Here is a 19,208-nt window from a genome sequence, read left to right as displayed (position 1 = left end):
AGCCATGATTCTCCTGTTCTTTCCCTCCTCTGGGTCTGATTCAGTGATGGGGGTTATATACTAAGATTCCAGGAGCTAATGGGGCAGCACATATTAAACATATTCCTTGGCTTATGCCTCAGTCACAGTTCAGCAGGGACCTTACTGCTAAGGATTCTGCCTTGTGATTTGCTAATCCTTTTCTGGTAACATTGCTTTCAAGCTTAACTAAGCACACTTCCTCCTTTCACAACAGGTAATGTACTTGCAGTGCTGAAAGGATGAACAGCATTCTTGAATCACATACAGAAAACTTCTGCTTGATTTGATTTAATCATTAGGTATGTTTCTGAAAAAAAAGTTTCAGAGCAAATTGTTGCATATTAAATAGTCTCCAGTAACTTTTAACATGATACTCTTCAGGGGAGTGGGGTGGAAACAGCGGGCCCCAACCAACAATAGTGACAGTGAATTTTAAGACTCTCTACTCATTATTTTCCAAAAGCACTTGGAAGTGACTGGTTTCTAGAGTCTGTTCACAGCGCTTTCCTACACAGCCAATGAAAGAAGTTAGTCAAGGAGAAATTAACATTTATTGAGTGCCTATTACGTGTCCGGCACTGTGCTGGGGACTTAATAAATGTATTGTCTCAGGCAAAGGAGAAGATGGGATGAATTGAGAGAGTACCATTGACATATATAACTACCACGTGTAAAAATGATAACTAGTGGGAAGCTGCAATATAACACATGGAGCCCTGTGACGCTCTGTGATGACTAGAGGGGTGGGATGGGGCCGGGAAGCTCATGAGGGAGGAGATACGTACATACTTATGGCTAACTTGTGTTGCTGTACAGCAGAAACCAACATAACTTTGTAAAGCAATCATCCTCCAATTAAGAATAAATTTTTAAAAATACATTGTCAGCTTGAATCTTGGCAACCATCCAGAGAAGTAGGTACTATTATCCCCACTTTACATTTAAGGAAACCAGAGCCTAAAGATATTAAGTAATTTCCCCAAAGCCACACAGCTCTAATTCAAACCAACCATCAAGTCTTTACACAAGAAATGTATATAATTACAATTCCCAGTGTTAGTTTGAGGTTTGAGTGCTCTGTGATTCCATAGGGCTTTAACATGCAAGCAACCACATATGATTTAGCATTGTTCTAAGTGGAAAACTTAGAAGATGATGACCTAATTCAAATTTTTTCAGTGTGACTACCTCTTTTGATATAATTGCCTTGATACCAACAAACATTTATTGATCTAATGATTAACTAAATGGCAATATGAGATTCAAATAGAAATATAAGAAGAACACTGTATTAAGGAAAGAGTAATTGAAACTGAGTCAAAATAATTGCACCTCTTATGCTCATGTGACCTTGAGCAAACTGCTTCAACTTTCTAAGATAAAACTGTAGAACTTGTAATCTCTCTCTCAGGGTTGCTCTGCCATTAAAAAAAAGTGGGAAGAACAGTAACCACTTTTGCATAAACACATAGCAAAGTGAAAGCCCAGAGTAAGCATTTAAAACCTGAAGCAGTTTCCCCCACTATGTAAGTTGTTATTTAGTCGCTCAGTTGTATTCAACTCTTTTGCGACCCCATGGACGGTAGCCCACCAGGCTCCTCTGTCCATGGAATTCTCCAGGCAAGAATACTGGAGTGGGTTGCCACTTCCTTCTCCAGGGTATCTTAAGTTAAATTACATCAAATAGGTGAACCCGAATGTTCCCTGAGAGTGAACAGTGTGAGATTTACCTGTGTTGGCACTGAGCAGAAAGCTGAGTCCCAAAACTTAGATGCACCTTTTCTAACAGCCTGTGATAGAAAAGCAGCTATTTCTTATGGATTTCTGACTCAGACAGTAAAGAATTTGCCTACAATGCAGGAGACCTGGGTTTGATCCCTGGGTCGGGAAGATTCCTTGGAGACAGGAATGGCTACTGACTCCAGTATTCTTGCCTGGAGAATCCTATGGACTGAAGAACCTGGTGGGTTACAGTCTATGGGATCACAAAGAGTCAGACACGACTGAGCAACTACCACTTTCCCTTTCAAGTTTGACATTGGCTTTGAAGCAGGTGAGGAAACCAAAAGATTCCCTCCCTGCATCATGTTACCCTCCCATCAGATATCCACCTCATGCCTGTACACATGTGACCTAACAAGCTGACACATCAACAAAGCACAAAAAAATGAAATAAAATCTGACAAACGGAGCATAACCGAATCGACTCTTAGAAAAGGGAAACGAACAACCGCAGACAGCAAATCACCTTTTACAGGATCTAGTTTACCCTGGCCCTGACCTGGATCCAGGTGACCAGCCAGAGAACATTACACGTGACTTTTATTTACATCAGTGATTTTCTGATAAATACTAAAGTGGCATTATCTTTGTTTCCTGAGAGAATCAGGATGTGCTGTGGAACCATGTTCTGAAATGTCATGTCCTCTAGATCGTTCATTTATTCCCCCAGTACAATATTTAATAAAATATCAACTGCCATCCTCTGGTATTACATTGTTCTGCCCAATCCACACCTTACCCCCTAACCTCATCTCCTTCAATGTATATTGCAACATGATAGAGTTCCAGAAAAACGTCTATCTCTGCTCTATTGACTATGCCAAAGCCTTTGACTGTGTGGATCACAATAAACTGTGGAAAATTCTGAAAGAGATGGGAATACCAGACCATCTGACCTGTCTCTTGAGAAACCTGTATGCAGGTCAGGAAGCAACAGTTAGAACTGGACATGGAACAACAGACTGGTTCCAAATTGGGAAAGGAGTACATCAAGGCTGTATATTGTCACCCTGCTTATTTAACTTATATGCAGAGTACATCATGAGAAACGCTGGGCTGGAAGAAACACAAGCTGGAATCAAGATTGCTGGGAGAAATATCAATAATCTCAGATATGCAGATGACACCATCCTTATGGCAGAAAGTGAAGAAGAACTAAAGAGCCTCTTGATGAAGGTGAAAGAGGAGAGTGAAAAAGTTGGCTTAAAGCTCAACGTTCAGAAAACTAAGATCATGGCATCTGGTCCCATCATTTCATGGGAAATAGATGGGGAAACAGTGGAAACAGTGTCAGACTTTATTTTGGGGGGCTCTAAAATCACTGCTGATGGTGATTGCAGCCATGAAATTAAAAGACGCTTACTCCTTGGAAGGAAGGTTATGGCCAACCTAGATAGCATATTTAAAAGCGGAGACATTAATTTGCCAACAAAGGTCCGTCTAGTCAAGGCTATGGTTTTTCCAGTGGTCATGTATGGATGTGAGAGTTGGACGGTGAAGAAAGCTGAACACCACAGAATTGATGCTTTTGAACTGTGGTGTTGGAGAAGACTCTTGAGAGTCCCTTGGACTGCAAGGAGATCCAGTCAATCCATCCTAAAGGAGATCAATCCTGGATGTTCATTGGAAGGACTGATGTTGAAGCTGAAACTCCAATACTTTGGCCACCTCATGCGAAGAGTTGACTCATTGGAAAAGACCCTGATGCTGGGTAGGATTGAGGGCGGGAGGAGAAGGGGACGACAGAGGATGAGATGGTTGGATGGCATCACCGACTCGATGGACATGGGTTTGGGTAAACTCCAGGAGTTGGTGATGGACAGGGAGGCCTGGCATGCTGCGATTCATGGAGTCGCAAAGAGTCGGACACGACTGAGCGACTGAACTGAACTGAACTGATAGTACTCGTCCAGTTTTAAGGAAAACACAAAAATGTATCAGGTAATTTGGCGTACCTATTGTTTTCACTCCTGAGAATTAAAGAAAATCAGGCTTTTCCTTTTTTCATAACTTTTTAAAATTAATTAATTTGGCTTCATTGGGTCTTAGTTGTGGCAGACACGATCTTTGTTGTGTCAGGCAGGATCTTTCACTGCAGCACACAGACTCTCTAGTTGTGGCATACTGGCTCACTTGCTTCACTGCATGTAGGATCTTAGTTCCCCAACCAGGGATCGAACCCATGACCCTGCATTGCAAGGTGCAATGCACCTTTACTACTGGATTCTTTACTACTGGACCACCAGAGAAGTCCTCAAATCAGGCTATTCTTATGAATAATAACCAATTAAAACTTTATTTCACTGCCACTTTTATAACATTTCTTTTTACAAGTCAGTCATATTATAACCAAAAAGGCATTCCTATTTATGCATTGGATGGTCACACATTCAACGATATTAAGAACTATTATTGTCAGGCAGATGCCAGGTCCTAAAGACTCATAGTAACCTGTTCTAGTACTCCCCAGGTGGCACTAGTGGCAAAGAACCCACCTGCTAATATGGGAGATGTAAGAGACATGAGTTCAATCCCTGGGTCGGAAAGATCCCCTGGAGAAGGGCACAGCAATCCACTCCAGTAATTCTTGCCTGGAGAATCCCTTGGACAAGGGAGCCTGCAGGCTACAGTCCATGGGGTCACAAGGACACAACTGAAGCAACTTAGCACACACGCACGCCTAGTGCTCATGGAGAGACATGGAACAGTGGTGAGTCAGTCTCTGGACTCTGAAGTCAGTTTTCCTGGGGTCAAATGCTGGCTCTAGTACTTACAGGCTGTGTGACCTTGGGCAAGTAACTTGAGTTCTTAGTGTCTCAGTTACCTCATCTATAATAATAATAGTGCTTGTTTCATAAAGGCTTTTAGGAAGATTAAATAACTTAGTATTTATAAAGCAATTAGAACTGTACCTAGTACCTAGAAAGTGTTCTGTAAATGATCACTAAATACACTGGAACTCATTTTCTAGTGAGGGAGTCAGACAATAAATAAATATGAAAATTACAGTCTAGTCATGGGGACAAACACCAAGCAAACAATTTACAATAAAATGAAAACACACCCACTCCTGTCAGTGGCATGCCAGGTTATTTGGCTGAATTCTCCTGTTGGAAACAGTTGGGCACCAAACCAATTGTTTTGGTTTCCTCCTGGAGGAAAAGGGACAGAATTATAAGTGAGTGTAGGGCTCATCCCCAAAGGAGCAATTAATAGAACATCCTTCCCTTGATAAGCATTGGCCCCCAAAGGGCTATACTATCAGGGTTTGGGCAGTCCAGAAGTAAACTATGCTCATCCCCCCAACAGGTCTTCATGGAAAGTTAAGCTAATTTGGAGCAGAAAAGATCTGGGGAGGGTAGGAAGGCTTGTCCCAGGTGTGACTATAGGCTAACAGTCTCTTTTTTTGGTTATCCCAAAACATGACTTATACTAAGCCATGAACTTAGTATACAGTGGCCCCTAAGATCTTGAAAAGAATTTCTAGAAAAAGTGACTTTTGATTAGGTCTTAAATTTTCCTACAAATAATTTTTTAACGAAAATGAGCATACAATAATATTCAAGAATACTAAGGAACCAGATTCAGAAAACAGGAGAGTTGGGAAGAGTCAGCTGATGTTGGCTGAATTTCAGAGAGAGGCTGAACTGTACAAACAAGCCTTACTTAGTTCAAGTGTGAAACTGACATGATTAGTAATATTTTGTGACTATAATTTTTATACTTCTAGATATGCACACATGTTAACCTGACAGGGCACAGGATGAGATGCTATGAACAGTAGATTCCACCATCAGGCATGGGTGCAATGTCCTCTCTTTAAAAAGTTTTCAAACTAAATCCAACAAGACTGATGTGAATACACAGAAACAAGAAAAGAAATATTAAATTACCAGTACATGGATAACTATAAAGGAAAAGGCCATGGGAGCAGCGAATCTAATTTTCAAAGAATGGAAGAGAACATAAAAGAAAGGGATGATGGAAGGAGGAAGGGAGGGTAAGGAGGGGAAGGGAAGAGAGAAGGTGAATGGAGAAAACGTGAAAATAGGGGGCAAAAAGAATAAAAGGACTAACACCCAAACATCAACCATGGTCATTCCTGGGTGAAGAGAATATAAATGATCTGTACGTTCTTCATTTCGATTAGCTGTATGTCTTATATTTTCTCATCACATGTTTTCCTTGGCCTAGTTGCCACCATAAATTCTTTAAAGAGAGAGCAATTTCTCAGCCTCTGATGCAATGCCAAATTTACTAAAATTGCAAATGCCAGGTTTAAATTCTAAAGTTTCTCTTGTAATTTCTAGTATGCAAACCTTGCTCTCTAGAAATTCATTTCCTGTTGTCTTTTAGTGTAATCATCTACGGCACTTAAAGGTCACCTGAGAAATAAACAATATAATTTTTTTAAAAAAGAAGCTGTCTTTTCTCAAACCATCAACACATTTCTGAAAATTTAAAAATGACAAGAAAAAAATATTTTTTTTGTAAAAAAATATTTACAAGAAATGTAAGTACTGCCCGATCTAAGTATATTTAAATTCTGTAACACTGAAAGTCACTACTACTCACTGGGTAGATAAATCAACTTTTAAATGTATCTACACTGTATTCATGACTTACCAATGTAGATGTTTAGGACCACCCCCCCATGTTCTCCTTACAGAAACAAACAGCAGGATTCCTAGATCAATAGTTACATAATAAAACCATATTTGTTTAACATTAACTCTCTTTTCTTGTTTTTTTTGCATGGGATTGGTTATGAAAATTTTTATAAATGTAACCAATTCTAGATTCAATAATAGAGGAAAATAAGTTTTAATTGTTTTCATTTAAAACTCTGTCTTTAAAAGTCAAACTACCATGATATCTCAGATAGTCTGATTCACTTCATCTTTTGGATTTACCCAGCATTTTGGATTTACCCAGGTTTGTACACATACCTTTATCCACTTATTTCCTTAAGTCCAAGCCTTTTCAATGAGAGTGCCTTCTTTTGCAGATGCATCCCCCGCCTCTAAAAACTTCCCCATTACTTAAACATTTCACTAAATCATTCTTCCAGGAAGAACTGTTCAGATTGGTCAGGAAAAAATGTGACAACACTACCTGTTTGCCTTTTGAACAATATCTTTTTTTTTCTATAATCTACTAGATTATATCAAGGAGGAATGTTTTGGGCTGCAAGTAACAGAAAACTGTGGGTATAAAGCTGCGGTTAAATCATAGGAATCAGTACTATCTCACTGAATTAGTAGTCGGGAGATAGATCATTCCAGCGCTCATTCAGGGGCTCACCCGTATCACAGAAAATACTTGTTCTATTTGTGCCATTCCCATGTCATCATCCTTAGTGTGCTGGGCTTTATTCCCATGTCTGTTGCCTCACTGTTGCATGACGGCAACTGCATACCCTCACACTGTGCTGCAACATAAGAATCAAGGATATTGCAAAAGATGTTCTTCAGTGAGAAGGCTCTGTCCTCTATTCAGGAAGGAACATTTCCAGAAGTCTTCCTTATAGCCCCTGAAGTCAAAACTGGATCATGTGCATGCTCCTAGTTACAAGTCTGTAAAAGTATCTCTCCTTTAAGCCTCTAATTAAACTCAGGCTCCTCTTTTGTATGAACTGAATGAACAAGTATCCTGTTGATTTTACCTCCTAAATCTCTTTGGCATAAATCTCATTCTCCTCAGTGGTAAAAGAATCTGCCTGGCAATGCAGGAGACACAGGAGATAGGAGTTCGTTCCAGGGGTTGGGATGATCCCCTGGAGGAGGAAATCGCAGCCTATTCCAGTATTCTTACCCGGAGAATTCAATGGACAGAGGAGCCTGGCAGGCTATAGTCCATGGGGTTGTAAAGAGTGGGACACGACTAAATAGAGTGATTGAGCATACATTCATTCTCCTCACCATCCCCACTTCCAGCACTCTCCCACCAGCCATCAAAATATCCCACCTGAAGTACTCCAACAGTTCCTACCTGGTTTTCCCATAGCCCCATCTTGTCCCCTCTTCCATCTACTCTGTACAGCTTCAGTGATATTTTAAATGCAAATCTTACCATGTTACTTTCCCTTTGATGAATTACGTTCAAAAATCCTATAAGTGACAAGGTCCTGGATGGTCTGCTCACACTCACGTTTCTAGCACTCAGATCACACTGGCTTCTTCACTCCTTAAAAATCCTGAGCTCCTTCACAGCTCACAGTTTTTGCCTGTGCTCTTCCCTCTGACTGGGGTGATCACCCATTCTCCATCTCCCTAGTCTTTTCTACCTCATTTCTTCTTAGATCTCAGGTCTCCATTTTAATGTTTTTACTGCACTCCAGGGTTATGTGTGAGGTGTTATCAAACCAATGAAACATAGAAATATTCAAAAAGTTGTTAAACACAAATGAGAGGGATGTAAGAGAACTGCAAGAGAACTTGTTTAATTTCAGCAGTTGGATGTTGATCTATTAAGAAAATGCTGGCCCTCTGTTCAGTCATGCTAGATGAGAAGCCACTTGCAGGACTCATTTTCTTTTCCTAAATGTTTTTTCCTTCACCCATTTGATCAACAAACAACATAGTAACCCAGCTCTACCACTTTCAAGCGGTGAGGGTTCCTCGGACAGGCCCTTCCTCCTTGGTCCAGTGTCTTCTCTGTAACAGAATGGGACTATGACAACTTGTCCTGTCCTCCTCTCACAGTTGGTGGCTTATCTTTGTTCCATTCTGGTGCTGTGATTGCAAGTTTTCTCTCTAAAATTAACTCCAATAAATATATGAAGATGCACCACTTCCAAATACATGCTGCTATGGTTATCATTTTAAAAATCCAGAATGCTAAACTGAGAAGTTAAAAACATAAAGTATTTGTATTTTTACCATATTTCATAAATTGAAATCATCTATAAGAATTTCCGGAGAGGCAATGGCACCCCACTCCAGTACTCTTGCCTGGAGAATCCCATGGATGGAGGAGCCTGGTAGGCTACAGTCCATGGGGTTGCTAACAGTTGGACACGACTGAGCGACTTCACTTTCACTTTTCCCTTTCATGCACTGGAGAAGGAAATGGCAACCCACTCCAGTATTCTTGCCTGGAAAATCCCAGGGACGGCGGAGCCCGGTGGGCTGCCGTCTATGGGGTCGCACAGAGTTGGACACGACTGAAGCGACTTAGCAGCAGCAGCAGCATAAGAATTTCTATTAATTCCAAATTTTAAGTTATGGAATACCTAGGTATCATGTCTTCCACTACTTTCACCCCTTCGGAAAGTCCTCAGAACCCACATGCTGGGACGTCAGTTGCTCCAGTCCTTCAGAGAAGTTACACACTGAGCTCAGGGAGAAGCAAAACAGTTCTTTGAAAAAGAAATGCATCCTGGAAGATGAAGCCGGTTGCACCTCTGCCTTTATTAGTGAAAATTCCCTATGTCAAAGCCTTTCTGTCCAGGTAACAAAAACCACCCATTTGTTCCTGGGAACAAAAGCCTCCTGAAACTTGACCAGCAATGGGTTCACTTGACTTCCAGCTCTGGGCTGGATTTGTACTCCCCGAGTGCAGTGGCGGTCCACGGACTTCCAGACCCGAGAAAAGGTAATTCCCATGCTCACTGAGTCGTGCTAAGAGCCCGACATTGAGGGGCAAGCTGTGGTATAAGGTGCCGATAAGACCCCCGGGAGCCGGAGTCAGATCTCCTGGGTACAAATCCAGCTCTACCAGGTACCAGCCGTGCAACCTTGGGCAACCGTTTACCTTCCACAGCTAAGTTCTCCTCGCCTGTCAACTGAGGATAATCATAGTTCTTACCTCCTAGAGTTGCTGGGAGGAGGAGTAAATGAGTTCATCCACAGAAAGCGCTGGAAACAGCGCCTGGTTAGCACATAACGAACTTGTTAATGTTACAGCCTTTCGACTCAGGGCGCCTGCAGCTCTGCAATATTTTGCCTGGTTATGGAACGGCTCCTGAGAGTTACAAAACTTGAGATTTCAGGAGCTGAGTAGCCACAGCCGGGGAACCGGAGAGTAAAGGGAAAAAGAAATTGGGTTAGGGGCAGAGGGGAGAACTGCGACGACTTTTGTCCACCGGCGCCCACCTGCAGCCTTGATCTCCTGGCCTCCGTTTCTTCTTCCAGGAGTCCGGCTTCGGAGCGGCGCACACAGCCTTTCTCCAATCAGACATCCCAAGGCTGGCGCCACGTATGCGACCTGGTCCAATCTCGTCCCTGGAGGGCGGGAACGCGAACTTTCTACCTGCACCTGTGGCTGCAGTGGCCGCCTCCTGGATTCTTTTTTTTCTTTTCTTTCCTCTTGCTGCCCCGGAGTTCTGGTTTCCAGAATCACTTGGCGAATAACCAGCAGGTGGGCAGATGTCTTCTCCCGCGCTGGACCGACGCGGTAGGGAGATTCAATGCATCGTAGTGAGCAGTTGAGGTTCCATCTTCCGGCCGCTCCCGGGCGGTGCTACCAGGGAAAAGGGACGCGTCCGAGAATGAAAGACTACTAGGCGGGAGAGCCTGCCTGGCCATTCACCTGGGGCAGTGAGCCTGGCACCCACTCACCGCGGGGCCCTCCAGCCGGATCCAACCACACTTGGAGCTCCGGGCTACTGTCGCCGCTGCGCCAGGAAATCGGAGGCGCCAGGGGAGACCAGCCACAGCAATCGGCTTAGCTGGACTGCAGCGATTTCGGCTGGCATACCTTTCAGAAAGAAGCCCGACCTCTCCAAGACCTCACAGAGGGACGCCGCGCCCCGACTTCCAGATTAACCCAAGCGCACGCGCTCCCGACTCTGCCCGGGGAGAGAGGCGCGGAGCCACGGGGTCCAGGGAAGCCTGAGCAGGTGAGCGATGGGGTGATTCTCTGTCCTCCAGGACAGAACTTGTCCCGGGGTGTCACCCTGGGGAGCTCCCCCAGCTCCCAAGGAGAAGTTGTTAGAAGCAGGCGCTCTGCGTAATTTGCAGTCTTTTCCCTGAGCAATATGTGCACAGCCCTTCTGTGCATACAAAGTTGATTGTGGAGAAGACAGCGTAGGTAGAAGACAAAAAGCAGCATCAGAACAGCCACCACTATCACCACCACCACCATCAGTGAACAACTTGGGGGTGCTTTTCCGATCTATAAAGTGGAGGGAGAATGGATGTTTGCAAACCCATTGCAAACTGTGCCAGAGGGTGTGGGTGCCTTCAGCCGGGAAAGAACTTTTGGCCATTTTTTTCTTCTATTGTTTTCAAGTCGCAGCCCGAGTGTGCCCTCGGGGCGTCTTGGGGAGGAGCCCATGCCAAGGTCTCCCCGCTCAGCCGAGGCCTCGGCGGCCTCTGGCGTAGGCGTTCGGGTTCTCTCTCTCCCGGCGCTTTGGGAGGAGAGCTTCTAACCACAAACACCGCCGAAGTTTCACTCTCCAGTGCCGGCGAATCCCAGGAGCGTCGCGCGCGTGGGATGGGAAGGAGCCCAGCGGAAACCTGGAAATGAGCCTCGGCGCCAGCGAATCCTACTCATTCGTGGAGTTAGTGCGGTGTACACCCAGCACAGAAAGTGGGCAGAGAAGTCTCGCTTCTGATATTCGCACCTTAAGTGCTAGTAACACTTTTTGCCTTTTCGTTCCGCTGAGTGCTGTTTTAAAAGCTGGGAGGAGGGCAGATTGGAGTTCTGTTGTGCGCCCTCTCCTTTGGAGGAGGGAATTGCGCAAGGAAAAGAACAGAAGCCTTTAATTTGAACTAAAAATCCCGAGTTGAGTTGCCTAGTACACACAGACTCGGTGCACATTTTAATACAGAACTAAGGAAAGAGGTACTTGGGCTCATCTCAACTGCCGACCGGGGATGGCTTCAAAGAGACGCAAGATTGGTCTTTGGGGAATAAAAGGAAGAGTGGGACGGTGGTTTTCAAGGGAAGTCTAGACATGCTTCTCTGAAAGTCACAAGGCAGGCGCTTTGTCAAAAGCAGAATTTAAAAGATACAAAACAAAACACCACGAGCTTGTCTCTCACTCTTGCTGGTCTGTAAATCCCCTGCCCCCGCCTCCGAAAAATGACATCGAAAAAGGATCCCGGCACAAAAGTCTAGGGAGCAAAAACCTTTGAGGGAAATTTCGGAACTGTCTGCGGTTAACTGTTCGTGCTCACCTACAGCGGGGACGCGCTTGCTTCCGGGCGCCCTCCTCCCACGTGCCGTTCTAGACTGGGTGGGTCACCTTTGGGGTCGTTTACAATGGGGCAGACTGACAGGATGGGCCTTTTCCCCTCTGGGGCCTGGTTAATCCAGAAGCCCCGGCACCCACCCCTGGGTGGCCCTCGAGCGCGGACCACTGCTCCATCCTGGAAGCCGGGGAGCGCCAGGACTGCGTCTCCAGACCAGAAGGCGGCGCCGGGGAGGCGGTTCGTCCGCCTGCGCTCTGCGGGGCGCGGCGAGGCGCTCTGAAAGCCCGCGGCTGGGGACCATCGGACCCCAGCCGATCTGGAGCCCGCTGGAGCACAGGAAAGGAAGTGGGATTGGGGCGCACGTGACTTCGACAAACCCAGTAACCAAGTTTTGTTTTCTTCCCCAGCACAAGCCGCTGGCCTCTGCTCGCAGCCCGCAGCCCGCTCGCGAGAGACTTGGGCAGGGTCGGGTGGACCCGAGAGCAGCTGCTGCCGCCGAGGCCCCTCCCCGCTCCCCGCGCCCAGCGCCCCTCGGCCGTCCTGCCATGGCCGACGGCGGGGGCACCGGCAGCTCGGGCTCCTGGTGGAATTCGCTAACGAACAGCAGGAAGAAAAACAAGGAGGCCGCCGGGGGTGCGCAGCCGCCAGCCCAGCCTGCCCCCGGGGAACCCGCGCCGCCGGTCCAGGACTGGACGAGCAGTTCCCGGGAGAATCAGCACCCTAGTCTCCTCGGGGGCGCCGGCGAGCCCCCAAAGCCAGACAAGTTGGGCGGGGAGAAATCGGGCAACAGCCGCCGAAATTTGAAGATCTCGCGCTCAGGCCGCTTTAAGGAGAAGAGAAAAGTGCGCGCCACTCTGCTCCCCGAGGGAGTCAGGTCCTCGGAGGAAGCGAGCTTCCCTGGTGACCCCCAAGACGACAAGCAATAGCCCGAGAGCTCCAGGACTCTCTTTCCATCACACCTCCTCAGCCCCCAGTTCTAAACCCGAGAATTCTGATCCGACCCTGTACGTGGAGTCTCATCCCACCAAATTCAGAACATTTGCACAAGGCCTCCAGATTTTATTGTCCTGGAAACTGAAGTGACAATTGAGTGTTCCGGTAGTTCACGACTCAAGGGTGCATTAAATATTTCTTCGTGGTAAGAGAAGATACCACAGAGGAAGCTGGTGTAATTTTTTTTTTTCGAAAAACTTCCGTGGCTTTTGCGTCCCCCATGGAAATGAGAAGGGTACTTCTTAAGAGACCTTAACTCAACTGAAACTGTGCAGCCTTCCAACAAAGATGGCATGCTCTGATTCTGGACTTGCTATTGGAAAGCAAATCCCAGTGCTACCTTTAATGAGAAATAAAAGAAATGCACTTTGGGAGTATTTCTTCAGGCTTATACCTTAAGTGAAGCGATGGCAGATAGCAGGAATCATTCTTAAGTAGAAGCGTTTTAAATAAGGCAAGATTGCTTTTAATGTTGACCTGCTAAACTGTACTGCCTATTTTAGCGAGGACTATTAAAACTGTTGCACTGTAAGACTTAAGGTGACTTTTGTATTTTTTTCCATTGCAAGACTGAAACCCATCATACTTAAAAGCAGGCATGCAAAACCCAAAGTGACAGAGTTAATCATTTGCCACATAACCTGACAGCTCCTCTCAAAAAACTGCAGAGAGGAGAACATGTCTAGAAACTACAAACACCCAAATTGGAATCAGTTAGCTGAATATTCCTATTTACCAACCAGATTGGAGGAAAAGAGGGAGAGGTGCCAACTCATTATTTCTAAATTTTCTTTTTTACTTCAGTGCATCTTCATAAGGTAGAATAAGTCACCGTGCTAATAACAGCTCTTTTAAGTATCTGATATTAACCTGACTCACAATTATCTAAAAATACTTATTCAAACATGTGGACTGAACTCTAAGGCTGTGCAGAGCCAGCTTTTTTCCCCACTCACTCTGCTTTAAAAGCTAATTTCTTTATTCTAAAGTATGCATTTATCTAGTTGCAAAGCCTTAAAGATCTACCAACCTGAAGATTTTAAACAAAAATCTACCTGTTTGCTTTTGTTACAGACTTTAAGTAAAAGAGTAAATGAATGCCACTAGCTTCCAGCAAATTATAAGAGCGTTATTGTAGTTAAGATTCCCTGGGACCTTTTCCCACCACAAATCAGCTCATTTATAAACATCTAGAAATGCATGGGGGCTTCCCAGGTGACTCAGTGGTAAAGAATCTGTCTACCAATGCAGGAGACACTGGAGACAGGATTTGATCCCTGGGTTGGGAAGATCCCCTGGAGGAGAGAATGGCAACCCACTCCAGTATTTTTGCTGGAAAATCCCAAGGACATAGAAGCATGGGGGGCTATAGTCCATGGAGTTGTAGAGTCGGACACCACTGAGCATGGACACACCCCCAAGAAATGCATAGCAGGGAAATTATAATGATCAAAGTGTATATATAAATATATACATAATGTGGATAATGAGAGACAAGAGCTTGATTGGAGCTTCTGAATTTATTATATATAGTTTTTTGTTCTCTCAAATTTGTAACTTACAAAATAGCAAAGTATGTTGATTGTCTAAAGAGATTTAACAAAGAATCTTGATGAAAATGGCTTAAATGGATTTAAATTAATGAATCAAGCTTAGATACCAGCAAAGTCATAGAGTGTACCATTAGATACATGAGCACATAACTAAAGACTTACTCCAAAAGAAACTGTTTTCATGGGGATTATGAACGCCTTACCTTCTTAAAAGAGAGTTTGTGAGGTGGTTTTCTTTTTTTAATCATGAAGTTTTTTTGGTTTTATATTTGGTACGTGACCAAAGTCTCATCAGGGTGAGCTTTCTGAATGAGGAGGACGTTACAACAATTTTAAGTAGGCCTACCTAGTAGCTCAGATGGTAAAAAGTGCCCACAATGCAGGAGACCTGGGTTCGATCCCTGGGTCAGGAAGAGTCCCCTGGGGAAGAAAATGGCTACCCACTCCAGTATTCTTGCCTGGAAAATCCCATGGATGGAAGAGCCTGGCAGGCTATACCCATGGCATTGCAAAGAGTCGGACATGACTGAGTGACTAATACACACATACACACACCTACCGCCTCTAGACATTAATGAAGAAGAGGGAGTCAGGATCTTGGACTCATAGAAGTTCATTGTGAGGGAGGAGACTGGGAGCTGACCAGCAGTGGGAGTGAAAAGAGCAGAAGCTGTCAAATCAGGCTTTGAAACACCTTCAGATAACTACCCAAAATGCTTTTCCCCTAAGAAGACCAATAGATTAGATCTGTACCCATTTATAACATTAAGCTGGCCGTTGTATACTTTTAAAATCTTATACTAACTCTTTCATCCACAGTTTTAATGTTGTAAAGAACTTTTTTTTTCCTTAAAAGTTCCTTTAATTCACAAAACACTGGTGTTTTTCCAGGTTCTGTGTCTAGTTTTGGATCCCACTCGAGTCTATAGTTGCCGCAGATAATCAATATCAGACATATAGCAGTGGAACTTATTAACAGAACATCTTTCCCCACAGTTCTGAAAGAATTTAAAACCATGCTAATGGCAGTTATGACAATGAGTGCAATGTACAATCGGCAGTTGAGGTTTGTAATTACATAGTTTTAAAGCAGTCCTAATTATGCAGCGGGAGGAATTCACTGATTTAATCCCAACTCAGAAAAATCCAAAACCAAGCAAAATTGGTGAGATACAAAGATCATGAGTAAGATGAGATAATTTGACAAAGTGTCTTTGCTGGGATTCATGTGCTCTGCAGATGACTAATTACATTCTCATAACATATACAGATTTTGAAAATGTATAAACTTCAAGATATTTTATATTAAATAAAGGGAAAATGTTTAAGTTTAGAGTTAATTAGGTTAGAGACTTTTGTTCTCTTAAAGCCCTTTACAAATGAAATTTCACTCACAAGTTTGGAAAAAATTAAAGAAATTCTCATGCCATGCTTTCAAGTTATGTGGAAAAAAGGGACAATAATCTAGGAAATTTAGCAGTTTGCTAAATATTTTCATAACCACGATAATTATTAATATATACGCAGGGTAGTTTTGGTCCCAGTGACTGCCCTTGCAGTCAGTGGCCAAGCTGTAACTCATATTACAGGTCATTGAATGTCCTTTTATGTTCGTGCTTCTGTTGTTCATCCCATTGTGACTTGCGTTTCAAAAGCAGAGACTCTGTTTTGTATACACTTAGGACATTCTGGTTTATCTAACACTTAGAAATAATTTTTTCTGCTTTGAAATGTAATGCAAACGCAGAATGCTGATACTGCTGAGTCCTTAGAAGGAAACTAAAAACTTAATGAACAGTAGCATGGACTGACGCTTTGTCAGAAATAGTTCTCCTGAGATACACCAAAGAAAATTTGAGTGGCTTGAAATAAATAAATAATAAAAATGGGCAGAAATAATTTCAAATAAAAGGCTAGCTGGAGGGATTTTTTTGGTGGTCCAGTGGCTAAGACTCGTCGCTCCCAATGTAGGGTACCCAGGTTCGATCTTGGGTCAGGGAATAAGATCCCACAGGCCACAGCTAAGAGTTCAGATGCCATGACTAAAAGATTCCACATGCCACAACTAAGACCCAGCACAGGCACGTAATAAATAAATAATTTTTTTTAAGGTGAACCAGAAAGGAATAAGACGGGAAAGTGGGGCAGTTAATATCCAGTGATCACAAGGCCCCTTTTATGAGGAAAAGAGATAGAGGATATTATTTTTCCTTAGCTGAGAAGAGTCAACCAGACCATAAACAAACACAAAAAGCTGGCTTGATAATGTAAGGGTAAGTAATCTTTAAAAACTCTATTTTATCTGTGGAGCATTTTATGATAATTACAGAGAAATGTAAGAGATTCTTGGGATAAGCATGAGTTATTATCTCCACGGCAAGTAGAGAACGAGACTAGAGATATTTTATACTCTTGGGTGTCAGTATAATAAGTATCTTAGAGTAGAAACAAGTGTGCAGCCCAGAGCAAACTTTGTCATTGATCAGCTGGATGTCCCATCACAGCTTTATTCTTCTCACTTGTTTTCTATTTCTCGAGCCCCATTCACTGTGCCTCAGAGCCATGGCAAGTACATTCCTATCAGGCTCAGAGATGTGGAAGAGGGATTGCTAAGAGGCACAGGGCCCTCCCCCAGCCTCCTGCAGGCATGGCATGTTAACAACCACTTTGTTGAAGGATGGCCCTGCACCTGGGATGAAAAGCATTCATGGTGAGAGAAGATTATCATTTAGGAGACAAGGTTCTAAGGAAACTTCACAGGTCTTGCCCTAAGAGAACACAGCTGACCACTGTATAGCGTAGTAACTATGCATGCGTGCTAAGCTGCTTCAGTCATGTCTGACTCTCTGTGACCCTATGGACTATAGCCAGCCAGGCTCATCTGTCCATGATTCTCTAGGCAAGAATACTGGAGTGGGTTGCCATGCCATCCGGGGGATCTTCCAGACCCAGGGATGGAACCCATGTGTCTTATGTCTCCTGCTTTGGCAGGCAAGTTCTTTACCACTAGAACCAACTGGGAAGCCCAGTAGTAGCTATAAACCATGAAAAATAACAAAGACAAAGGATATCAGTGATATTTCCAGGTATTCAAAACAAGGAATTCAGCCATTCTTCCAAACCAAATTGTGCTGCAGATGACAAAGTGATGGATTCATAACTATCATATCAGAGTTGCTGATATAACCTCATGCAATTAAAAAATATGGAGTATCTTTATTGCTGACATGTGTAACAAGACTGCTTACCCACAAGACAAAAATTTCTGGCCCTTAAACTAGAAAGTGCTGCACTCAATATGCCAGCAAATTTGGAAAACTCAGCAGTGGCCACAGGACTGGAAAAGGTCAGTTTTCGTTCCAATCCCAAAGAAAGGCAATGCCAAAGAATGCTCAAACTACCGCACAATTGCACTCATCTCACATGCTAGTAAAGTAATGCTCAAAATTCTCCAAGCCAGGCTTCAGCAATACGTGAACCGTGAACTTCCAGATGTTCAAGCTGGTTTTAGAAAAGGCAGAGGAACCAGAGATCAAATTGCCAATATCTGCTGGATCATCGAAAAAGCAAGAGAGTTCCAGAAAAACATCTACTTCTGCTTTATTGACTATGCCAAAGCCTTTGACTGTGTGGATCACAATAAACTGTGGAAAATTCTGAAAGAGATGGGAATACCAGACCATCTGACCTGTCTCTTGAGAAACCTGTATGCAGGTCAGGAAGCAACAGTTAGAACTGGACATGGAACAACAGACTGGTTCCAAATTGGGAAAGGAGTATGTCAAGGCTGTATATTGTCACCCTGCTTATTTAACTTATATGCAGAGTACATCATGAGAAACGCTGGGCTGGAAGAAACACAAGCTGGAATCAAGATTGCTGGGAGAAATATCAATAACCTCAGATATGCGGATGACACCACCCTTATGGCAGAAAGTGAAGAAGAACTAAAGAGCCTCTTGATGAAGGTGAAGGAGGAGAGTGAAAAAGTTGGCTTAAAGCTCAACGTTCAGAAAACTAAGATCATGGCATCTGGTCCCATCACTCCATGGGAAATAGATGGGGAAACAGTGGAAACAGTGTCAGACTTTATTTTTTTGGGCTCCAGAATCACTGCTGATGGTGACTGCAGCCATGAAATTAAAAGACGCTTACTCCTTGGAAGGAAGGTTATGGCCAACCTAGATAGCATATTTAAAAGCGGAGATATTACTTTGCCAACAAAAGTCCGTCTAGTCAAGGCTATGGTTTTTCCAGTGGTCATGTATGGATGTGAGAGTTGGATGGTGAAGAAAGCTGAGCGCCGAAGAATTGATGCTTTTGAACTGTGGTGTTGGAGAAGACTCTTGAGAGTCCCTTGGACTGCAAGGAGATCCAATCAATCCATCCTGGAAGAGATCAGTCCTGGGTGTTCATTGGAAGGACTGATGTTGAAGCTGAAACTCCAATACTTTGGCCACCTCATGCGAAGGGTTGACTCATTGGAAAAGACCCCAATGCTGGGTAGGATTGGGGGCGGGAGGAGAAGGGGATGACAGAGGATGAGATGGTTGGATGGCATCACCGACTCGATGAACATGGGTTTGGGTGGACTCCGGGAGTTGGTGATGGACAGGGAGGCCTGGCGTGCTGCAATTCATGGGGTCGCAGAGAGTCGGACATGACTGAGTGACTGAACTGAACTGAAACTAGAAAGATTCATGTTGAAGAAGATGAAGAT

At 43.9% G+C, this 19,208-nt stretch overlaps 2 protein-coding genes across 3 annotated transcripts in view; one reads left to right on the top strand and one right to left on the bottom strand.

Annotated features, from left to right (window-relative positions):
- Window positions 1-19,208, bottom strand: part of LOC145522474 (uncharacterized) — a 257,684-nt gene that overhangs the window by 140,444 nt on the left and 98,032 nt on the right. The window lies entirely within an intron of this gene.
- On the top strand, window positions 8,863-13,467 carry PRR15 (proline rich 15). 2 transcript variants are annotated; one of them, XM_081534881.1, is made up of 3 exons: window positions 8,863-9,399; window positions 9,939-10,645; window positions 12,350-13,467. In XM_081534881.1, the coding sequence occupies exon 3, from the start codon at window positions 12,488-12,490 to the stop codon at window positions 12,866-12,868; it is 381 nt and encodes a 126-aa protein (XP_081391007.1). In that variant the 5' UTR covers window positions 8,863-9,399; window positions 9,939-10,645; window positions 12,350-12,487; the 3' UTR covers window positions 12,869-13,467. The 2 variants fall into 2 exon arrangements, with proteins under 2 accessions (XP_081391007.1, XP_081391006.1); XM_081534880.1 differs by lacking the exon at window positions 9,939-10,645.

The sequence above is a fragment of the Giraffa tippelskirchi genome, chromosome 10, assembly GCF_054371585.1.
Source record: "Giraffa tippelskirchi isolate mGirTip1 chromosome 10, T2T-mGirTip1v1.2.pri, whole genome shotgun sequence".
NCBI lineage: Eukaryota > Metazoa > Chordata > Mammalia > Artiodactyla > Giraffidae > Giraffa > Giraffa tippelskirchi.
Note: the sequence above shows the minus strand (reverse complement) of the source record. Positions and strands in the feature narration are given on the sequence as shown.